This window comes from Cricetulus griseus, chromosome 3 (assembly GCF_003668045.3).
Source record: "Cricetulus griseus strain 17A/GY chromosome 3, alternate assembly CriGri-PICRH-1.0, whole genome shotgun sequence".
In the NCBI taxonomy this organism is placed as follows: Eukaryota; Metazoa; Chordata; class Mammalia; order Rodentia; family Cricetidae; genus Cricetulus; species Cricetulus griseus.
In genome coordinates, this window is record NC_048596.1 from 160,272,833 (window position 1) to 160,293,963 (window position 21,131).

General features: G+C 53.5%; 2 protein-coding genes across 2 annotated transcripts; one reads left to right on the plus strand and one right to left on the minus strand.

Moving 5' to 3' along the window:
- Positions 1–57: 57 nt before the first annotated feature.
- Cc2d1a (coiled-coil and C2 domain containing 1A) lies at positions 58–13,973 on the plus strand. Its single transcript, XM_027406201.2, has 29 exons — positions 58–325; positions 1,512–1,647; positions 2,384–2,496; positions 2,588–2,653; positions 2,910–3,044; positions 3,141–3,363; positions 5,657–5,775; positions 6,016–6,088; positions 6,193–6,264; positions 6,356–6,486; positions 6,557–6,629; positions 7,499–7,632; positions 8,067–8,178; positions 8,264–8,436; positions 9,739–9,861; positions 9,946–10,004; positions 10,079–10,195; positions 10,696–10,769; positions 10,848–10,906; positions 11,007–11,058; positions 11,508–11,607; positions 11,683–11,773; positions 11,905–12,042; positions 12,132–12,193; positions 12,792–12,855; positions 12,940–13,066; positions 13,251–13,327; positions 13,412–13,459; positions 13,548–13,973. The coding sequence occupies exons 1-29, from the start codon at positions 266–268 to the stop codon at positions 13,566–13,568; spliced, it is 2,832 nt and encodes a 943-aa protein (XP_027262002.1). The 5' UTR covers positions 58–265; the 3' UTR covers positions 13,569–13,973.
- Positions 13,974–14,220: 247 nt separating this feature from the next.
- On the minus strand, positions 14,221–20,649 carry Podnl1 (podocan like 1). The gene is made up of 10 exons (XM_027406200.2): positions 20,557–20,649; positions 20,202–20,420; positions 19,470–19,563; positions 19,103–19,167; positions 18,870–18,979; positions 17,615–17,771; positions 17,235–17,350; positions 15,483–16,140; positions 14,674–14,822; positions 14,221–14,594 (listed from the first exon to the last, which is right to left on the minus strand). Exons 1-10 carry the CDS (start codon positions 20,638–20,640, stop codon positions 14,462–14,464), a joined length of 1,785 nt encoding a protein of 594 aa, XP_027262001.1. The 5' UTR covers positions 20,641–20,649; the 3' UTR covers positions 14,221–14,461.
- Between the last annotated feature and the right edge of the window lie 482 nt (positions 20,650–21,131).

The window sequence follows — 21,131 nt, forward strand, 5'->3', positions numbered from 1 at the left end:
CGCGCCGCCTCATGTCAAGCGCATGCGCGTTCACGCACTGGCTGCAGGGAGTTGTAGTTTAGTTAGAGATCCCGCGAATCCTGTGGCCGCGCTCCCGAAGGCCAAGGCGGAAGCAGGGTGGCCAAAACTCGAAAATTCCGGGGGCCGGGCACGGAGGAGGGACTCGGGGCTCAGGAGCACAGCGAGCTCAGAAACCCGGCTTCGGGGAAGAGGCAGAGTAAGACCAAGGTGCCAGGGCTGATAGTCCAGGCTTCGACCCTGGAAGATGCACAAGAGGAATGGACCCCCGGCACCCCCGGGCCGAGGCGCTGTCACCGCCCGCCAGGTGAGTGTGCGCCACTCTGCCCACCTAGGGGTCTCTCCGCACCCTTCCTCAGGGTCTGTCCCCACCCTTCCTCACACTCGAGGGGCGTGCCCTACCCCCAGAAAAGCCTGATCCTCGCTAACAAGTGAACCCAAGTCCCCGCCCCCCAGGTGAGGCTTGCTCCGACTGTAGGGCCTACTGGCCTGAGCCATGCAGCTTCTGGCTCCCCACCCAGGTTTTGGGTAACACCTGTTGCTGCAGCAGTTCCAGCCGAGCAGAGGCAGCCATCAGACCAGCTTTTCCAGCCTTTGCATCAACTGGGCCAGGCCACACTCTTTACTCCCATTGTATTGATGAGGACACTGAGGCTCAGGGAGACGAAGACCTTTAACCAAGGTCATAAGATCGAACAGCCTGGCCAGACAGAAATGTCAGTTCAGAGGTGTACAAGACTGTGGCCCAGAGCCACACTCCCAAATCCAGAGCCTGTGGGAGTTTGATTTGTCTCAGCTTTGAACCAGGGAGCCTAGGGCCTAGCTCAGGCTCAGGTCTGAGTCTTCCTGACTACAGGTTCCCTCCTGCCCTTGGTACATTTGACAGATGTATTTGTAGCTCTGAACCTCAGTTTTCCCACCTGTGGAATGGAGGCCTGGAAGAGTCCCTAAATGGCAGGACAGTTGCAAAGACTTATTGAGATTGTTTATGAAAAATGCTAGAACATAGTGTGCAATTATTATTCCCAGTAGGTAAAGCCATGCATAATTGCTAGTATTTGACCAATTTGGACCCACAGAAAGGGTAATTTCATGTAACTCATCATATTCTACTGGTCATTAGCCAAAACAGGAGGACAGGGCTACAGAAAAGATCCATTTTTAATTTAGACGTTGTTGTCAGGGCTTTCATTTTTAAATTTTTTTCCTTGCTATGCTGGGGATGGAACCCAGGGCTTTACACATGGTAGGGTTAGGGTTAGCACATTATTGATGAATGCATCAACCAGCCTCACTCTGGTACAGCCTAGGCAGGTTGTCAGCTGTCGAGCCATGCGCCAAGTTAAAGGGCCTAAACATGGTACATGTGTCTCAGTCTCCTAGTCTCCCCAAGAAACAGTTTACTTTTAGAGATTTGGTTCCTACCTACCATGGTGACTCTCTAGGCTTCGTGGTATACGGAAGGTCTAACTGGACCATGGTTCTTCCCACAGCTCGGCCTGCTGGTTGATTTCTCCCCAGACGGCCTGATGATTCCTGAAGACGGAGTAAATGATGAGGAACTGGAGGCTGAGTTCTTGGCTTTGGTGGGGGACCAGCCCCAGGCCCTGGAGAAACTCAGAGGCAAAGGTGAGATGCTCAACACACTTGAGAATATTTTTGGAACTTCTGCTGTAGACAGTACTTGGAGCTGGGCACTGGGCTGGAAGTGGGGGAGGAAAACAGAAGACCCCACCTTCCTGGAGTCTAGGGTCTAGGTGACAGGGTCAGTTGTGGATGCAGCTAGGCCTTATCCAATCTGCTTTCTTTTTTTAGAATTTGTGTGTGTGTGTGTGTGTGTGTGTGTGTGTCTTTGTATGTATGCCATGTGTGTGCAGACATACACAAAAGCCATAAGAGGGTGTCAGATTTCCAGAGCTGAAGTCAGAAGTCATTGTGAGCCACCCCATGTGGGTGCTGGGAAACAAACTCAGGTCCTCTGCTAGAATAATATGCACTCAAAACCACCAAGCCATCTTCCCAGCCCCTCACTTTTATACCTTATATGAGTGATTTCACGATTTGCAGTATCCCTAAGCAAAGTGTTGCTTGGTGTTTTGGAGCATAGGTGGTAATCCTGCGCCTTTGGAAAGTAACATGTGCATCAGGCAGGAGCCACAGATCTGCCGGTTACCAGTTCAGTGTGCAGGTGGTAGATGGCATCAGGCTAGAAGGGCTCCGGGATGGTGAGATACCACAATGGTCAGAGAAGGGCATCTGTTATTCTGTTGCTTGCTGTGCTGATCTTTGGGGCCCTGAGTGTAGGGATGGGCAGCTGGGGCTCTGGGAGGATCCTGCTTTAGTTGGGGCTTCTTCCTGCCTCCAGGTCCCCTGCCAATGGAGGCCATTGAGAAGATGGCCCGGCTCTGCATGAGAGACCTGGATGAGGATGAGGAGGGGACCGACGAGGATGATGTGGAGACTGATGAGGACCTGCTGGTGAGCACAGGGCCAGGACATGTGTCAATACATCATCCCAGTGCCCTGTCCAGCAGCCTCTACCTCCTACCCTGGCCATGTATCTCTGCAGGCAGAGCTAAACGAGGTCCTTGGTGAGGAACAGAAGGCTGTGGAGCCCCTGATGCCTGTGGCCCAGGTATGCCTCCCTAGGTCACACATACACACATAGCCTGGAGTTCAAGTTCACCTTTCCCTCCTTCTACATATGACCTTGGGCACAGGTGACATGCTACCTCTGAACCTCTGGACTGTGATCTCTCCATCACTGGGAGCGGGGAAGATTGTTCCAGGGGAAATTTGTGTCCGGGAAATATGTGGTCATGCTATGAGGGGTTGGTCAGGGTAGCCTAAGCCTGGTCACCACCCAAATTGTACCCCCAATCTTCCTGTAGCCAAAGCCTTCAGGATCCAACCCAGGAATAGAGGCCATATTGCAGGAGAGGCTAGCCCTCTACCAGTCTGCAGTGGAGAATGCCAGGCAAGCTGGAGACAATGCCAAGATGCGACGATATGATCGGGGGCTCAAGGTGAGCAGGCTGAAGGCAGGGTTCTGAGATTCTACCTGGACCCAGGAGCACTGAGCTCTGAGTTACTCTCAGACTCATACTCACATCCTGTTTCAGACACTGGAAACCCTGCTGGCCTCTTCCAGGCAGGGCAACATTATCAATGAAGCAGACATCCCACCACTCATCACTGTGGGAAAGGCACCAGCCCCTGGGTACAGCCACACCCACGCTACTTCCCACCTGGCTTCTGTGAACCTGCCAGCCCCAGAGTCCAGGATCACCTTAGAGGCCCCGTCTGTCACCCCACAAACCTCTGCTAGGCCCCAGCTGCCTCCAGGTAAATGGTGGAAAGGGCCAGGGTCATACAGGGTTTGTGCGGGCTCTTCAGAGACCTCAGTACATGGGCTGTGCATACAATAGTATTTGACCATAAAAGGGAATAATTTTAATTTTTAGCATGCTCTAACATGGAAGAGCTATGAGGACATGATGTTAAGGGCAGAAGCTATAGAAGACAGAGACACTAATCCCATTCCCAGGATGGCCCCAGGGCTGTCAGATCAATAAACACAGGAGGTGGAATGGCAGGTGGCATGCTGGGGAGGGAGGAACACAGGACAGGAGTGAGTGTTTAATGGAGTTTTAGTTTGTGGAAATACACATTATAGAGATGGTGAGCATGGCTGCACTATTTTGTGGATGTGTGTAATGCTACCAGACTATGCGCTTAAAAGTGGCCTATTAGAGCCAGTAGTAGTGGTGCACTCCTTTAATCCCAGCACTTGGGAAGCAAAAGCAGACAGATATCTGAGTTCTAGGCTAGTGTGGTCTACAGAGTGAGTTCCAGGACAGCCAGGGTTGTTACACAGAGAAACCCTGTCTCAAAAGAAAAAAAAAAAAAAAAAAGGTGGTTACTAGACAAGCAGATATCAGCAGGTAAAGTTCCTGCTATGTAAACATGAGGATATGAGTTCAGACCCCAGTATCTATATAGAAAGCTAGGCATGGTGGTGTGTACCTGCAGTCCCAGCATGGAGAAACAGACAGGAGGATCCTTGGGGCTTGCTGTTGGCCAGCCAGTCTAGCCAGTTGGTGAGCTCCAAGTTCAATGAGAGACTGTTTCAGAAAGCAATTGAGGAAGACACTTGGTGTTGGCCTCTGTCCTCTACAGGCACACATATCCACACTTAAAACAACACAGACACAAAACAGAAGCATGTTTCCAATGCATCAGGCATGCTAACACATACATATCAGTCCTGCACTCAGACAACATAGAAAGACCCACCTCAGAAAGAGAAAGGAGACTGATAAAGTGGCAATGATGGGACCCAGCAAAGGTAGAAGAAGAGAATCAATTGCACAAAATTGGCATCTGACCACCACATGTAGGTTTTTTTTTTGAGTCAGGGTCTCACTGTGTAGACCTGGCTGACTGTGAACTCACAGAGATATGCCTACGTCTGCCTCTTGAGCACCTGATAAAAATTTTTTTTAAAAATTTAACAGAAAAAGAAAAGAAAAACAATTTAAAGTATGTTTTATGTATGCTACTATAATTTACAAAATAACAAGTAGGGCTGGGCATGCTGGCACACACCTTTAATCCTGTTACTTGGAAGGCAGATCACTTTGAGTTCAAGGCCAGTCTGGTCTATATAGCAAGCCTAGGCCAGCCAGGGCTAAATAATAAGACCTTGTCTCACAAAAAGAAAAAACAAAAAAAAGAAGAACTAGGAGGCCTGGAGAGATGGCTCAACAATTAAGAACATTTGTTGCTCTTGAAGAAGACCCAGGGTTTGGTTCCCAACTCCCACAGGGAGGCTCAAAACTGTCTGTAACTGGAGTTTCAAAGGAGCTGATGCCCTCTCTGGCCTCCAAGGGTGCCAGGCACAGATGTGGTACACATACATACCCGCAGGCAAAGCACTCAAACACATAAAACAAATGAATCTAAAAGTGTTTATTAAAGTAAACGTTGATGAGTTCCAGTCACGTTTAAATTTGCCTCTTTTAGTTGGGGGTGGGGGTTGAACATGCCATGGAATGTGTGCAAAGGTCAGAGGGTAACCCATGGGCATCCTCACCCCTGCTATGTGAGTTCCAGGGGTCAAACTGAAGCCACCAGGTGGTAGCAGCTGCTACCACTGCTGCATCTGCTGGTCAGAAAGACTGGTGTGGCGTTGACGCCCCAGTGCCGCTTGGTGGTCATGCAATTGCCTAGCATGTGTGAAGTCCTCCATTCCCCCATCAGCCCTAAAACCCCAGATGCCACAGAGGGGAGTAAGGCATGCAGTTATCTCTTTATAATGCTCATAGTTTACTGTGAGTGGCAACCTTGGCTGCTTTAAAGTTTAAGAAGAAAACTTGAAAAGTTTTAAAAGATTAAAAGGGTACACAGCCCCATCAGGTTTTAAAGAACTCGGGGAAATCCAGTGACTTAGGACCTCCAGGTCTAGGGTTGAATGTGGCTCGTGCCAACTGAAAGAGAGTGATCTTGGCAGAGAGCATGCCCTCTCAGCCTCAGGTGTCCATCTATAAAATGGGCTCAAAACTGGGTTGTGAGGACCAAATAGACAGTTTGTACAGTGAGGTTGGCCTGGGCTTCTTGTGTGTGCTCCTCTTTCTAGGTCCCTGCACCCCGCTAGCCCAGCTGCAGAGCCTGCAGCATGAATACAAACTGGCTGCCCTCCATGCCAAGCATCAGGGCGACACTGCTGCGGCCACCAGACACTTGAGAGTGGCCAAGGTGTGTTTCGACCCACAGACGGGCCTTCTGGTGGAGGGAGCCAGAGACAGAGTGCAGGCTCCCATCCCCACTGGCTCTTCTCTCAACAGCTGCCATCCTTTGTGCCCAGCATAGCAGTGTTGGTAGAGCATGGGTTGGGTGGCCCCAGGTAGGGGGCTATCCTCTGCCACTGGGCAGGGTGTGGAACACCCCCTGAGGTCCTGGTAGTCCCCTCTCCACCCATATAATTCTTTCTCCCAGAGTTTCGATCCTGTCTTGGAGGCCCTGAGCCGTGGGGAACTGGTGGACCTTTCCCGTCTGCCCCCTCCACCTGGTGAGGACCCTATCCCATGCCCCCTCCTACTCCTACTATTCACCTTGGTGCTGCCCAAGATCACCAAGAAAGCCCCTCACTGGGCCGGGCCTCTCTGTCTCCAGACCAGCTGTCTCCAGAGCCCCCTTTGCCAGCAGCAGAACCTCTGAACCCCTCCCCAGCACCCATCAGGCCAGGTAGGCTGCTGAGGTCCTTGGAGGTGGACAGATTAGGGCAGTGTTCCACTTTCCTGTGCCCTTAACCTGCTTTCCACTTCTTCTGGCCCAGAGGTTCCCCAACCCCCAAGGAGCCTCCTGGAGGCTCTGGAGCAGCGAATGGAGCGGTACCATGTGGCTGCAGCCCAGGCCAAGGCCAAGGGTGACCAGCGGAAGGCACGAATGCATGAGCGCATTGTCAAGGTATGTAGGGAACCAGATAAATGCCTCCAGGACCTCTCTCAGGTCCCCCTAACATCTCTGTGCTTTGCAGCAATATCAAGACGCCATTCGAGCCCATAAGGCAGGCCGAGCTGTGGATGTGACTGAGCTGCCAGTACCCCCAGGTATGCTATACCTCCAGGTACGCCCCACCCCGAGTATGTTTTCTCCCAAGTAGCCCCACCCCTCCCACTCCCTCTACCTCTTTGCCTTTGGTGGTCCATTCCTGCTTAAGGGCTGCCTTATATAGCCATGGGTGTGTACTCGGGAGTTTTGCAAGCATCTTAACCAGAGTGTAGTGAGTCATGACAGAAATGTTTATATGAGGGAAACTGGAAAGTTCTCAAAATTAGGAGGCTGTTTTGGTGCCTGTTCTATCTTCCAACTGTCTCCCTCCCTCTCTACTTCATTCCATTGACTTCCTGCCAAGCTTTTGGGCTTTGACTCTCCTGCCAGTCCTCAGTAGAGTAAAAACCTCATAAGTTTTCAGCTGCCCACCTGTCTTGTGTGGAAACAGTTATCTTCCACGTCTGGGAGCCCCTCTCCCAGCCAAGGCCCACCTGACAGAGCCCATTAGAATCTGCCCAAGTGCTTGAGACCCAGCAGGAGAAGCCAGCACCTCGGGAAGAAGGGGCAGCCTGGGGGAAGGGGTGGTTTGGCACTTAGAAGACGCCACAGCCCCTCCCCTCAGATCTGTCTCAGGGTATCCTGGAGGGTCTAGAGCAATGGTAGGACATCTACTTAGCATGCACAAAGCCCCAGGTTCCATCTTTGGTATGCAGAACACAGTAAGACTGGCATGGCATACACCTGTAATGCCAGTACTTGAGAGGCTGAGGCAGGAGGACTGCAAGTTCAAGGCCAATCTGAGCTACATAGGCTGTTTCAGAAAACCAACAAAAAGAAAGGCTTAGAATTCCTTATTGGGAGGAAGGATTGATGGCACCCTCACAACAGTGGGAGGAGGGATTGACTAGGTTACTCTACCCCCCAGGCTTCCCCCCAATTCAGGGCTTGGAGAGTGCAGAGCCCACCCAGCAGAGCCTGGTGGGGGTCCTGGAAACTGCCATGAAGCTTGCTAACCACGATGAAGGCTCAGAGGAGGAAGAGGATGAGGCTCCTAAAAAGGTGCAAGGGGGTCAGGGCTGGGGGGGAGGTGACAACAGGACAGAGCCCTGGGAGACCTTGGCCTAAGTAGAAGTGAGCCAGCCTCACACCATAGGCCTGCCATTTGTTGGTTGTGGGGCTGCTGACAAGCCTTTTCGCTCCCTGAGCCTTAGTCCTTTCACCTACAGAATGTGCACAGAGTAGAGCTGTGCAGAGCTGTTCCGGAGAGTAGGTAGAAGCAGGACCATAGATGTGGCCAGTGCTGAGCCAAGCACATTGGCTCATACCTGTGATCTCAGCCCTGCCCAGGAGTTCAAAGCCACCTTCAGCTACATAATGGTTGAGGCCTACCTGCTGAGGATACAAAGACAGGTCCTTGGTTTGGGGTTCTGACACTTGAGAATGAATAACTGCAGACACTGTAAACACCCTGACCTCTTTCTATTCCTCTGCAGCAAAACACCCCTGCTGCCCCCACAACCCATCTGAAGTCCTCACCCTCCAGGGCACCTTCATCAGGACCAGCCCCAGCAGGCAAAGCAGCCCCTAAGGCTACATCCACCAGGGGTAAGTACCCCACCTGCTCTGGCTACCCAGGCCAACCTAGCCCCAATGGGCGGAGCAGCCCCCACTGAGTCCTCCCCACCTACAGCCCAGCAGCAGCTGGCCTTCCTGGAGGGCCGTAAGAAGCAGCTCCTGCAGGCTGCGCTGCGTGCCAAGCAAAAGAATGATGTGGAGGGCGCCAAGATGCACCTGCGCCAGGCCAAAGGTCTAGAGCCCATGTTGGAGGCCTCTCGCAACGGGCTGCCTGTGGACATCGCCAAGGTGAGGCCCTATACCTGTGCACACTGCCTGTGGGCCCCTTAGCAACCATGTGACCTAGAATGTATTGGTCGTCCTTTAAACTAAGCTGCTGTGACAAATAGGCCCTGGGAAGACAGCAGTTGAAAGGAGACAGTTACTTCTTGCATGTCACACTTAGGACAGACACCTGAGGGGCCCAGACCCCTTCCATGTTTTTGCTTTTCATCTTCCTAGGGGCTTGTCCTAGTGCACTGATCCAAATGGACCACCAACCCATTGCCTCCTGCCTGTGGAAAGGGTGCAGTAAAAGGGATATAGTGGCTTAAAGGAGTCATTGCAGGCACTGGGAATGCCCTGACCTCTATTCCCCTACAGCAGAACACCCCTGCTATACCAGACTTTTGCTTGCTCTCATTGGACAGAGCTAGCCATGTGGCCATACCTAGCTGCAAAGGATTCTGGGGCTTGCAGTTCCTGCTAGAGCAATGTTATGTGCCATTACTAGGAAAGAGACTGATCTAGGGGATAGTTAGCAGATTCTGCCACTCTGGGTAAGACTCTTCACTCAGAGCATTATTTTTGTCTTTGGAGACCTGAAGACTGATTCCCACCTGAAAATCAGGTGGGATCCCAGGGTCCCTTGTATGATAGACAGCAGCATCCATGCCAGAAAATTTGTATGGAGCACATCCTGGGTCCTGGGAACCTAAAGTTGAGCAAAATAGACAAATATCCCCCTTTGTGGGGTACACATTCTATCTAGGGAGACCACAGAGACACATAGGTAAATCCAGGGCTTTCCTGGGGCCCATGGTATTGCATGATCTGCCTCCTCCTTCACTGCCTTCCTGTCTCAGACACCAGCTCCACTCTAGCCTCAGGGTTTTTGCACATGCCCTTCTCACCCTGGAATGTGCCTCCAGAGAGATACTTGTTGAGCTAACCCCCCTCTTCTTAGATTTTTAGTTCTGATTTTTTTTTTTTTTTAAGATGCGGTTTTTGTACATAAGCAGGCCTTGAACTCACTGTGTTTCTCATGCTGTCCTCAAACTTCCAGTTCTCTTGCCACAGTCTTTTATGTGTTGAGATCACTGGTGTGTTGAGATCACACCACTTGGCTGTCTCTAGTCACTGCCTGCACATGTACAGGGCTGCACAGACAGGGCCAGGATGCCCAAAGGATGTCTTTGTTATGTCAGACAGCGTAGGAACTGAGGGGAGATAGAGTAAGGGGCAGAGACGGTGTCAAAGCCCCAGACAAGCCACTCCTGTTGGACCAGTAGGTCCTTGCCTACCAGCCTCATCTACCCGCCCCTTCCATAGGTACCACCCGCCCCTGTCAACAAGGACGATTTTGTACTGGTGCAGCGGCCTGGCCCAGGCCTGTCTCAGGAGGCTGTGCGGCGCTATGGGGAGCTTACCAAACTCCTGAGACAGCAACATGAAGTGAGGTCCCACCCATGACCCTGTCCCCATCCCCCTATACTGTTCCTCCTGGCCTTCCACACATACCCATTCTTTCCCCTACAGATGTGTCTGAACCACGCCACACAGTTCACCCACCTGGGCAACATTGCTGAAACTATCAAGTAAGTGCCTACCTCACTGGTACCTGCACTGGCAGCCCAGCCGGCCAGGGCCCCAAGCAATACCTCTCCTGTAGGTTCGAGAAGCTGGCAGAAGACTGTAAGCGGAGCATGGACACCCTAAAGCAAGCCTTTGCCCACAGTCTACCCACACCTGCTGCCCGCTTTGAGCAAAGGACCTTCAGTGTCATCAAGTAGGGTCCACAGCCCCGTGGTTGGGTATTGCTGGGGAGGGAATCTACACTTCTGGAAGTCTTGTAGACCTTATCTCTGGTCAAGAGTAAACGCGTGGTGGGAGCACAGACCTGCAAAGGCACTGGGGTGGGCATGAAGTGCTGCATTGGCTAGGGCCCTGGCTGACACTTGGCAGACACTCAGAAAGGAAAAGGTTACGTGTATAGCTCAGTTGGTAGAATGCTTGCCCAGTATGCATGAGATCCTGGGTTCTAGGACCTCATAAGCAGATGTACATGCCTGTGATCTGTTTATGGAGGTGGAGGCAGGAGGATCAGAAATTCAAGGACTTTGTCTCAAAAGAAAAGGATCCTCCAGCAGCTAGAGTCCTGGCTGGTACTTAGTAGGACTCCAGGAATATAGAGTAAAGGGCACAGCTCAGTTCCTCACTCCACTGAGGGAACTGAGAGCTGCAGGTTGGGGCTGAGTTGCCTGCCTCTGTTTCCCTGTCTACTGACAGGGTCTTTCCGGACCTGAGCAACAATGACATGCTTCTGTTTATCGTGAAGGGCATCAACTTGCCCACACCCACAGGTGAGGGGGTGGCCCAGAAGCAAGGAAGCAAGGGTGGGCTGGTTTCTCTGCCTAGGTCTGACCCTTGTTTACCTGCAGGGCTGTCTCCTAGTGATCTGGATGCCTTTGTCCGCTTTGACTTCCCTTATCCCAATGTGGTAGGTGAAACCTCTAAGTAGGTGGGGACCAGGAAGTAAGGCAAGCAAGAAATCCAGGTCTAGCCTGGGCCTGATCATTCCTGCCTCCTCCTTTATACAGGAAGAAGCTCAAAAAGACAAGACCAGTGTGATCAAAAATACAGACTCCCCTGGTGAGTCACCTGGCCTCCTACAGAAGAAAACCTAAAACTAGGGCCAGAGTGGGATTGTAGCTCAAAGGTATACCCAGCATGCACAAGCCCTGGGCTTCCATTCCAGCATCCTCATGGGGGGAAAAAAGGAATGAGGAGATGGTTCAGTAGGTACAGCAACTGCAGTGCAAGCAGAAGCAAGTGAACTCGAATCTGCAGAGCTGACTTGGAGGCAGCACGGTAACTGCCTCCGTAATCCCACACTCCCACAGTGAGGTGAGGAAAAGATACTCCCACAGTGAGGTGAGGACAAGAGAGCTTGTGGGTCAGTTAGCTTGGGGTGCCCCTGAGGTGGTGCTCTGCCTGCCACATGAACATACACAACATGTACACACACACACACACACACAAGGCCAGTGCACACTCCCGCATAACCAGTCTCTTCTCATTCTTCCCTCCTTCGCTCCTAGAATTCAAGGAGCAGTTCAAACTGTGCATCAGCCGTGGCCACCGCGGCTTCCGAAGGGCCATCCAAACCAAGGGCATCAAATTCGAAGTGGTCCACAAGGGGTAAGCCAGGGACCACTGGGTCTGGGCTCAGGGCTGTGGAGCAGCACGCCAACCATCACACCTCCCTACACACAGGGGGCTGTTCAAGACTGACAGGGTGCTGGGCACAGCCCAGCTGAAGCTGGATATGCTGGAGACGGCTTGTGAAGTCCGTGAGACCCTGGAGGTGAGGCGGCAGCCATGCTTGCAGACTCGAGCACCGTGGTCTGTTGTCACCATCCCCCCTCTGGCATTCCTCAGGACTCCTGCTTGAGATTGCTGCTCTTGCCCATAGCACCCCTTCTTATTCCAACCTAGGTTTTAGATGGCCGCCGCCCCACTGGGGGGAGGCTTGAAGTGATGGTCCGGATCCGGGAGCCCTTGACAGCCCAGCAGTTGGAGACTACAACGGAGAGGTGGCTGGTCATTGATCACCTCCCAGCAGCTGTGCCCACAGTGAGCCCCCTGCCTGTCAGCCACCCTTGGGAGTAGGGCTGGGGTCAAGGACTCAGTCCTCATTGGACTGGCTCTCTGTACCAAAACAGGTCTCCGGGCCCAAAGCAAAGGTGCCTTCCATAGCTGCCACTTGGAGGGAACCAGGGAACAGGTGAGTCTGGGCTGGGTCACACTGAAGAGAATCCTCTTGTCTCTCAGTCCCTTCTGTAGTTTGCGTGACACATCAGACCATATCCTGTTTGTTTGTTTGTTTTCTTTTTTTTTTTTGGTTTTTTGAGACAGAGTTTCTCTGTGGCTTTGGAGGCTGTCCTGGAACTAGCTCTTGTAGACCAGGCTGGTCTCAAACTCACAGAGATCTGCCTGCCTCTGCCTCCCGAGTGCTGGGACTAAAAGTGTGCACCACCAATGCCCATCCCAAAGCCATTCTTGAACCCCTTCTCTTGGGAAATTCAGTTCAAAAGACTCTGCTTGATCTTTTATGATGTGACCACTGTCAGCATATTCAGCCTCCTCTGTCACTCTCCCTCAAGCAGGTCTCAGACTTATTCATGCGCCCCCCGCCTCACGTGCAGGGATGACAGACATGCCCCAGAACCTCCAGCATCAGACCTACTTTTCTCTGATCCCTGGACTTCTTGTGGTCTCTCCCCTAGCTGAGATCCCCTGGCCCCTGTGCCTTTACCCAACTGATTCCTTTGGATCCCCACTACACCCTCTATAGCCCCCTCTTGCCCCTCTCTACCCTGCAGATCAGCACGGCCCCTGCATAGCCTTAGTGTGCTAGCCTTTGACCAAGAGCGGCTGGAAAGGAAGGTGGGTGCCTGTCCTGCTGGGCTCAGTAGGGTGGGCCTAGGAGTGGGCTCCAGATTGGCTCACAGCCCCCTTTGTATCCTCCAGATTCTGGCCCTGAGGCAGGCACGCCGGCCTGTGCCCCCAGAAGTGGCCCAGCAGTACCAGGATGTAGTACAGCGTAGCCAGTGGCAGAGGGCACAGCTGGAGCAGGGGGGTGCTGGCATCCGCAGGGGTAGGGGCAGGAGCGGGGCTGCGAGGGTTTATCTGCTGAGGGAGGGTCAAGAAAGGGGCTGGGGAGAGGCCTGTCTGATAGAGAGGTGGGGGGGGGGGTAGGGAAATGAGAAACCCCGTGACATGGGACAGAAGCCTGGGGAGAAACAGCTGCCTGACCCTGACCCCCACTGCCACTTCTCAAGAGTATGCATCCCATCTGGAACGCCAACTGAACTTCTATACCGAGGCTGCCCGGCGCTTAGGCTATGATGGAAGCAGGGTAAGCTGGACTCCTGTGGTAGGTACTGAGGTATAGGGGCAGGGTCATCCTAGACTGTCAGCTGCTATTCATCCCTTCCCCTAGGAGGCTGCAAAAGAGGCACTGTACCGCCGGAACCTGGTGGAGAGCGAAGTGAGTGGCTACAGGGGCAGGGGGAGGGAGGTATTGGGGGGAGGGACACATGTGGTGCTGGTCCCCTGACCTCCTATGTCTTCCACAGCTTCAGAGACTCCGCAGGTGAGGCCCATCCCTGGACTTCAGGCCCCACGGCCCAATGCCAGGCAGAGCTCCAGGGCCACCGAGCAGACAAGCAGACAATCAACGGACAGTTGGTTCTGGACTCACCCTGTCCAGGCCCCCAGCCCCAGGGATGTCAGGACAGCACCCTCACCCAAGCCTGGCTGGCTGGGCCTTGGAGAGTCCTGTTTGCACATCCAGGAGCATCTTGAGCAAGGAGGGTGGCTGGGCACAAGCCCAGAGGGCCCTGCAAGCACTTTACTTCCTTTCCTTCCCCAGTCTTAACCCTACAGTCCTCTCCAAAGATGCCACTGAGGCTGTCTAACTCAGCTGGCTCTCCAGGGGCTTGCTGACCCAGCTGTCCCCCTCCCCCCGGGGCCAACACAGAATAAACAGCCAAGGCCACACCCGCCTCAGCTCTGTCTTTTTTCTTTGATGTGGCCTGCTCAGTGGCTGGCCTGGGCCTCCGCCTGTGGCTTGGTTAATGACCCATGTACCTGTCTTAGGTCATCCACACCAGTCAACTGGCCATGGGACTACACTATCAGACTGACCTCAGATCCTAGCTCCTGTCTCTAAGTGCACTTGGTCTCAGGGATGGAAAAGGCACTCCTGAGTGAAGTGTAGAGAAGAGATGGGTCCCAGAGGGCACTGAGTCGTGGAAAGGGGTTCAGTTTATTTTCCTCATCACCATCTGATGGAAGGTGTAGACTGGACCCCAGAATGTTCAAGGCAGCATACTTCCTGCTTCAGCCCCCAATCACCACCAAGTAGACTCCTGTTCTAGTGCTTTGGCCAGCGCTCGGCACAATAGGCTCAGCCTCCAAGGCCTCAACTAAGAACTTAGTCCATAGTTCATCTGATTCAGGTCAGGGCTACTTGGCTAGCCCTCAGGGCTCAGGGCCCCCTGTCCTTGGGTGGCAGCTGGACCAGGACCTGTTCTGGGTTTTCTGCAGTGTCGACCACACGTAGATGTGCAAGCCCCAGGAAGGTCTCAGCCGGGATGCTTGTCATATGAAGCCTGTTGGCCCTGTGCAGAGAGGCAGAGAAGTTAGGTCAGTGATGGAAGAGCTACTGCCATCATCCAGACTCTCTTGCCCCGAGCTCACCTCAGAAAGAGGGCACGCAGGCGGGGTGTGCTGAGGAAGGCCTCTGGCCCCACGTGGCTGATACGGTTAGCCTGCAGGTACAGCTCCTCCAGGGCCTCTGGCAGGTCAGGGGGCACAAAGGATAGCTCATTGTGGCTCAGATCCAGCACCTAAAAGGCACACAGCAGGAGGCAGGCTCAGGGCCTCTCCTCCCTGCTCCCCTTCCCCTTCATGCCCAGCTACACTTCGTGTTCACTAATGGTTGCCAAATTCCTTCACTCCATAGACAGTCACTGAGCTGATATATTGCTGTTTTATTCATGGGAGGAACAGGTAGATGTGGTCTCCACCTGCCTGATTTAGCAAGACACTCACTGTCACCCTTTGTTTTCTCTTTCCCTCACTCCATTCCCTCTCCCTCCTCCCCTTCTTTCTTCTTTCTGTAGCCTCAGCTGGCTTCAGATCCCACCCTCCTACTGCAGCCTCCCCTGTGCTGTGGAGACAGCCTCAGTCCCCACACCTGGCCACCCTCCTTACCTTCTATCACAGTGTGATTGCCTTAGATGGCCTTTTCTCTAACTAGGATGTTTGGGGTCAGAAAAGGATAAGGATCCTGTTTTGTGCCCAGCTGGGTTGTCAGAGCTTGGCGGCTGGGTAGAATGGAGGAGTGCTCAGAAGTAAAGTCTATGCCCAGGAGGTGGGAACATAGGAGCAACAACCCAAACAGGGTGGGTCTGTTTTAGCCATTTCAGGCTGCCCACATGGGGTTCTATGGCATGCCGGGGCTCAGAACTGAGGTGGAGATAACCGCATTGTAGTTAACCCCTGACCTGCAGTGCCTGCAACTCGTGCCAGGTGCCAGGCCCGATGTCGCCCACGCGGAGCCGATTGTGTGCCAGGCTCAGCTCCTGCAGCCTATTCAGGCCGGCCAGCAGCTCTGGCTCCAGGCCCCGCAGTTGGTTACGCTGCAGTCTCAGGGAGCGCAGACTGGCGGGCAGGCCCTCAGGCAGCCGGCTCAGCTGGTTGCCCGCCAGGTCTAAGCTGCGCAGGACGCGCAGGCGGCGGAAGGCGCCGGGATGCACGTGCGCGCTGGCTAGGCGGTTGTAGGCCAGGTTGAGCTCAACCAGGGTTCTCGCAGAAACCAAATCTCGCGCACCTAGCACGGCCACGCGGTTGTGGGGCATCACCAGGGCCTTCAGGTGGCGGGGCAATGCTGGGGGCACGCGCTCCAGCCTGTTGCCATAGAGGTGCAGCGTGTGCAGAGCCCTCAAAGGCCTCAGCGTCCCCGCGGGCAGCGCCGAGGCCCCCAGCTCATTGTGCGGCAGCAACAGGTAGCGCAGGCCCCTCGCTCTGTGCAGCCGCCCCGCTTCCACCTGCCGGATGCAGTTGCGACCCAGGTGCAGTATGGTCAGGGTTCTGGGTAGACCTTCAGGCACTGTGGCCAGCTGGTTGTGGGACAGGTCCAGGTACTCAAGGCTGCTCAGTTTGCTGATGGGAGAGAGAGGTGATAGGATGAATGCTCACTTCAAGAAAGGGACCCCAGCCAGGTGGGAGTTGTTGGCGCATGCCTTTAATCCCAGCACTTGGGAGGCAGAGGCAGGCGGATCTCTGTGAGTTCGAGGCCATCCTGGTCTACAGAGCAAGTGCCATGATAGGCTCCAAAGCTACACAGAGAAACCCTACCTCGAAAAACAAAACAAAAAAGAAAAGAAAGGAAGGAAGCCCAGAATGGCCATGGGTACAGGTATGGAATCCCACACTCATGAGGTGAGCTAAGAGGCTTGTGAATTCCATGCCAGCCTGGACTACACTTACCCAGACTCTTTAAAAAAATTTAGGGCTTGGTTGGAGAGATGGCTCAGCAGTTAAGAGCACTGCTGCTGATCCTCCAGAGAACCAGGGTTAGGATCCCAGCACCACGTAGTGGCCCTCAACTGTCATAACCCCAGTCCAGGAGATCAACCCCCCCTCTTACAGCTCTTCAAGCTTTGCATACACGTGGTGTACAGACGTCCATGCAGGCAGAACACCCATATACATAAAAATAAATAAGTTAAACTAGGTGTTGTGGTGTAATCCTTAGTCCCAGGGATCAAGAGGTAGAGGAAGGCAGAGTGAAATGAGTTGGAGGCCAGTTTAGTCTACATAACAAGTTCCAGGACAACCATGGCTACACAGAGAAACCATGTCCAAAAAGAGAGAGAGAGAGAGAGAGAGAGAGAGAGAGAGAGAGAGAGAGAGAAAAGAAAAGAAAAGAAAAACAAAGGCAAGAACTAAGGTGCAGCTCAGAGCTCCTGTCTACCTGTCTAGAATCCGGAAGGGGGGGTGGGTAGACTCCTAGCATGTGCAAGAACCTGGATTCCATAACCCCATCACAAAAAAACCCCACAACTATTGGATAATAGAACCTCAAAAACAGGTAGCAGGAGACAGACACCAGCCAAGCATCACAACATACAGTAATACCTTTTATGCCAGGCAGAGCAGCTGGGTGTATATTAGGTATTCACTTAATGAAGTCCTGGGTTAGGAGTCCTATAAAGGAGGGGGCTGCTGCCAGCACAGAACTCCTGTGCACCTACCTGAAGGTAGTTGCATCCAGGCCACCATCTGTCAACTGATTATGCTGGAGATATAGCTCTCGGAGTTGAGTCTGGAGGCTAAGTGCTCCTCTGGGCACCTTGGAGATAAGATTGTTCTGGAGGAGGAAGAGTGAAATAGAGGGTCCGGCATGAACAGTTACGACAGCCACAGAAGGCTCTTGAGTAAAGAAGTGTGCCCAGGAGCTTGTCTTGCCTGTGCAAGGCAGTGGAGGGTTTTTTATTTGTTTGTTTTGTTTTTTCTAAATTATTGTTCTAACATCTGGAATTCGGGGGAGCAGTTGAAAGGATGAAAAGGAGGAGGTGGAGAAATCTCACTGGCTGAGACATAGGCCCAGGCATGTGTGTGACAGGTAGGGTACCTGCAGGTGAAGCCTCTCCAGGGATGCTGGGAGGCTGGGTGGTAGGTAGCTGAGCTGGTTGCTGGAGAGACTTAGGGTGGTAATGGCCTCTGATCCATGGAAGGTGTTAGGTGGCAAACCAGTGTTGTTCAGTCGGTTGTTGTGGAGATACACAGACCTGAGGAGGGCAAGGCTGCAGCCACCAGCCTATACATATGCACACCACCCTCCCAAATGCTGGTGCCCCTCAACTCCAGCTGGGGCTGTCCACAGCTTCTGTCTGAGAGTAAGACTGTGTGTGTGTGTGTGTGTGTGTGTGTGTGTGTGTGTGGTATGTGTGTGTGTGTGTCTGTGTGTGTGTGTGTGTGTGTGTGTGTGTGTGTGTGTGTGTGTGTGTGTGTGTGTGTGTGTGTCTGTGTGTGTGTGTGTGTGTTGTGTGTGTGTGTGTGTGTGTGTGTGTGTGTGTGTGTGTGTGTGTGTGTGTGTGTCTGTGTGTGTCTGTGTGTGTGTGTGTGTGTGTGTGTGTGTGTGTGTGTGTGTGTCTGTGTGTGTGTGTGTGTCTGTGTGTGTCTGTGTGTGTGTGTGTGTGTGTGTTGTGTGTGTGTGTGTGTGTGTGTGTGTGTGTGTGTGTCTGTGTGTATGTGTGTGTGTGTGTGTGTGGTATGTGTGTGTGTGTGTGTGTGTGTGTGTGTGTTGAAGTAGATGGTATCTGTCCTAGTCTAGACTTTTTCTTTCTTTTTTTCTTTTTTCCAAGACAGAGTTTTTCAGTAGTCCTGGCTGTCCTGGAACTTGCTTTGAAAACCAGGCTGGGCTTGAACTCAGAGATTCTCCTGCCTCTGCCTCCCAAGTGCTGGGATTAAAGGTGTGAGCCACCACAGCCAGGCTTAGTCTAGACTTTTGATACAGGGTATAGGATTCTATATCACCACCCAAGCTCCGCCCACTGAAATCTCTCTGACCCCAAGTTTAGGGACATAGTCCACAAACTGAGCCGAGTGCCCCAGACCCCTCAAAACTGACCTGAGTCCTCCCTGATACCATCCCCCACCCCCAAGCACAGGGCCATGCCCCAGGATCCCCAGAACAGACCCCAGCCTTCTCTGACTCCCCACCCCCGGTGCAGAGCCGTGCTTCACACCCTTCAAAACAGGGCTGCCCTCTGCTCCTTATGCAAAGGCATGTACGCGATTCCCAGGGAAGGCCTCTTTCTCCCCGGGAAAGTCTGGGGGCAGGATCCTGGAATCAAAGGATGGGGCGGAGCCAGGGCTAAGGCTACCGGAGTGCAGGCTTCTCCCCAAAGGTGAGAGGAAAGATTTCCACCACTTCATTGGCAGCCAGATCGGCGACACGCAGGGTGCGTGGCAGGAACTGGGGCGCAACAGAGAGCTGCAACAGCAACAGCATCTGGTCCCGGTGCGGGTTTCCCGCCTCCCCAGCCCCTACACCCAGGTCCCGCACACTGAGTGACCCAGCCGGGATGCACCTTCTCAGGGCTACATACATGCTCACCTTGTTGTGGGCTACGTAGAAGTGCTCTAGCTGGGTGAGGGACTCAAAGGCCTCATCAGGCAGGCCTGGGTGGGGAGCACAGTGGGCAATGATGAGGGGACCGGCATTTCTAGCAGCTCTCCTCTGAAGGCCTTACACTGAAGGCTAGTATAGCCTTATTAGTATAGGTCCCCAGACTTTTGCCCCAACCAACCCCCCCACACACATCCTGTCCTTACTCAAAAGCCACAGCCACAACCATCCCCCAACCCTTGAAATTCCACCCTGCTCAGCAGTTGTGGAAAACCCCGAAGAGCTGGCCACAACTGGCAAACAGCGGATGTGGAGAGGGGTTGGGACCTGGTTGTTCCAAGCTTGAGGTCCTCACCCTCTGAGGAGATGAGGTTGCTGTGCAGGTCCAGGGTGCACAAGCCACTGAGGCGAGACAACTCGTTGTAGGGGAGCTCCTGCAGCTGGTTGTTCTGTGGAGTGAAGACAATCACACCAAGACCTGTCCCTTGCTCCTCAACTTGTAACCTAGGGGTATGGCCCAGTGGCAGAGCACTTGCTTAGCATACACAGGCCCCAGGGTTCATCCCTAATGTCTCCAAAAACAAGAGGAGGAGGAGGAGAAAAGAAAACATCCTGTTCCTTGACCCCAAACACCCTTGAGATTGGCAAGGCACTGGGCCCCTCACTACATCACCACAACAACACTATTATCCTGAGCCCCCAAGCCTCACAAGTTGCTAATTTTGAACCTGGCCTCTGACACTTCTCTACACCCCCTCACACACACATACACAGGGCTTCACTATGCATTGTCTATCCTCCTGCCTCAGAATCCTTACCAACACTTTTTGCCCAGGTCTTCCCAAAGCACCCATGACCTCCACCATCATGCCCCAGAACTCAGTGTTTGACCAAAGTAGCTTTATTCCTTCTAAGATGCTGACCGACCCCAAACTCAGCTCTCCCAACACACAGTGCTTCTCCCTCTGGTCTTGACCTGGCTTAGCAGACCCAGAGTAAGGCCAGGTTCAGCTCTGGCATGCAGACCTCCCACCTGGACCCCACCTGGGCCCTATGCCTCCCTGAGTCTCTGACCCCCAGCCCTCACCTGCAAGGAAAGGTGCCTAGCAGCCCTGGTGATATTGTCTGGGAATACCCTCAGGCCCAGGCCAGCACAGTCCACTGTGTCATCTCGGGGACAGGAGCAGCGCCAAGGACAGGCCCTCGACAGGGGCTGTGAGCTGTCACCCAAGTGCGGGAAAGCAAGGTCCTCCATGTGTGCTTCGGTCCACCTTAGCATCAGGAGCAGCAGCAACTCTTGAGGCCTCTGAGATAAAGCAAAAGAGTCAGCAGGACAGCCTGGTGAGGGTTCCCCATGCAGGGTAGGCTTGGCCACCTAGCCAGGGGACAGAGCCAGGCAGGGGGTAGGCAAACCCACTCCAGACCTTCCCTGCCCACCTTACCATAATCAGCCCTGTGGTGCCTCTCAAGTTCCTGTGCAGCATTCGCTTGCTCCAACATCCCCTGTGACTACAGCTGCCCTCCATCTCTCGGCATAGGACACCTCTCTCTCTCTCTCTCTCTCTCTCTCTCTCTCTCTCTCTCTCACTCAGCTATACCACAGGGCCTGGGAGGATGACCACCCCCTTCCCCTCCCTGAAGAGGGCTGGCAGAGGGCTGGCTGGATAGGGTGGCAAGGCCCAACTAGCCCATCCCTCCACTTCCCTCCTGCTCCAACCACCCCAGCTCTATTTTCATGACCTCAGCCAGCCTAAACTGAGCCACAGTGATGAGGAATGTTTGAGAAAGGCTGCTATTCACCCTATCTGGTATTTGGGCTGACCACAGGCAGGAATAGGGGTGTCAGTGGATGGGGAAGGCATTAGAGAGAGTTCCGGAGATGAAGCCAGCCAGGAAGGCTCAAGAGAGACTTGGGCTTCCCTTGTCATGCCTGGCTAGCAGCCACAGCCCCCCCCCCAAACAGGCATGGCTTTTGGAAAGAAATTCATGTAAGGGAAGCAAAGGCTGGTGGATACCC

Bases quoted from the DNA above. Each gene is read 5' to 3' on its own strand.
- Podnl1 (XM_027406200.2), bottom strand. From the start codon at position 20,640: ATGGAGGGCAGCTGTAGTCACAGGGGATGTTGGAGCAAGCGAATGCTG. The intron at 17,772-18,869 runs GTAGCCTTAGCC...TGCCCTCCTCAG, and splicing joins GGGGAGAAGCCTGCACTCCG to GTCTGTGTATCTCCACAACA. The intron at 14,823-15,482 runs GTCAGGGGTTAA...TGTGCCTTTTAG, and splicing joins ACGAGTTGCAGGCACTGCAG to GTGCTGGATCTGAGCCACAA.
- Cc2d1a (XM_027406201.2), top strand. From the start codon at position 266: ATGCACAAGAGGAATGGACCCCCGGCACCCCCGGGCCGAGGCGCTGTC. The intron at 6,487-6,556 runs GTATGTAGGGAA...TGTGCTTTGCAG, and splicing joins TGCATGAGCGCATTGTCAAG to CAATATCAAGACGCCATTCG. The intron at 12,194-12,791 runs GTGAGTCTGGGC...TCTACCCTGCAG, and splicing joins TGGAGGGAACCAGGGAACAG to ATCAGCACGGCCCCTGCATA.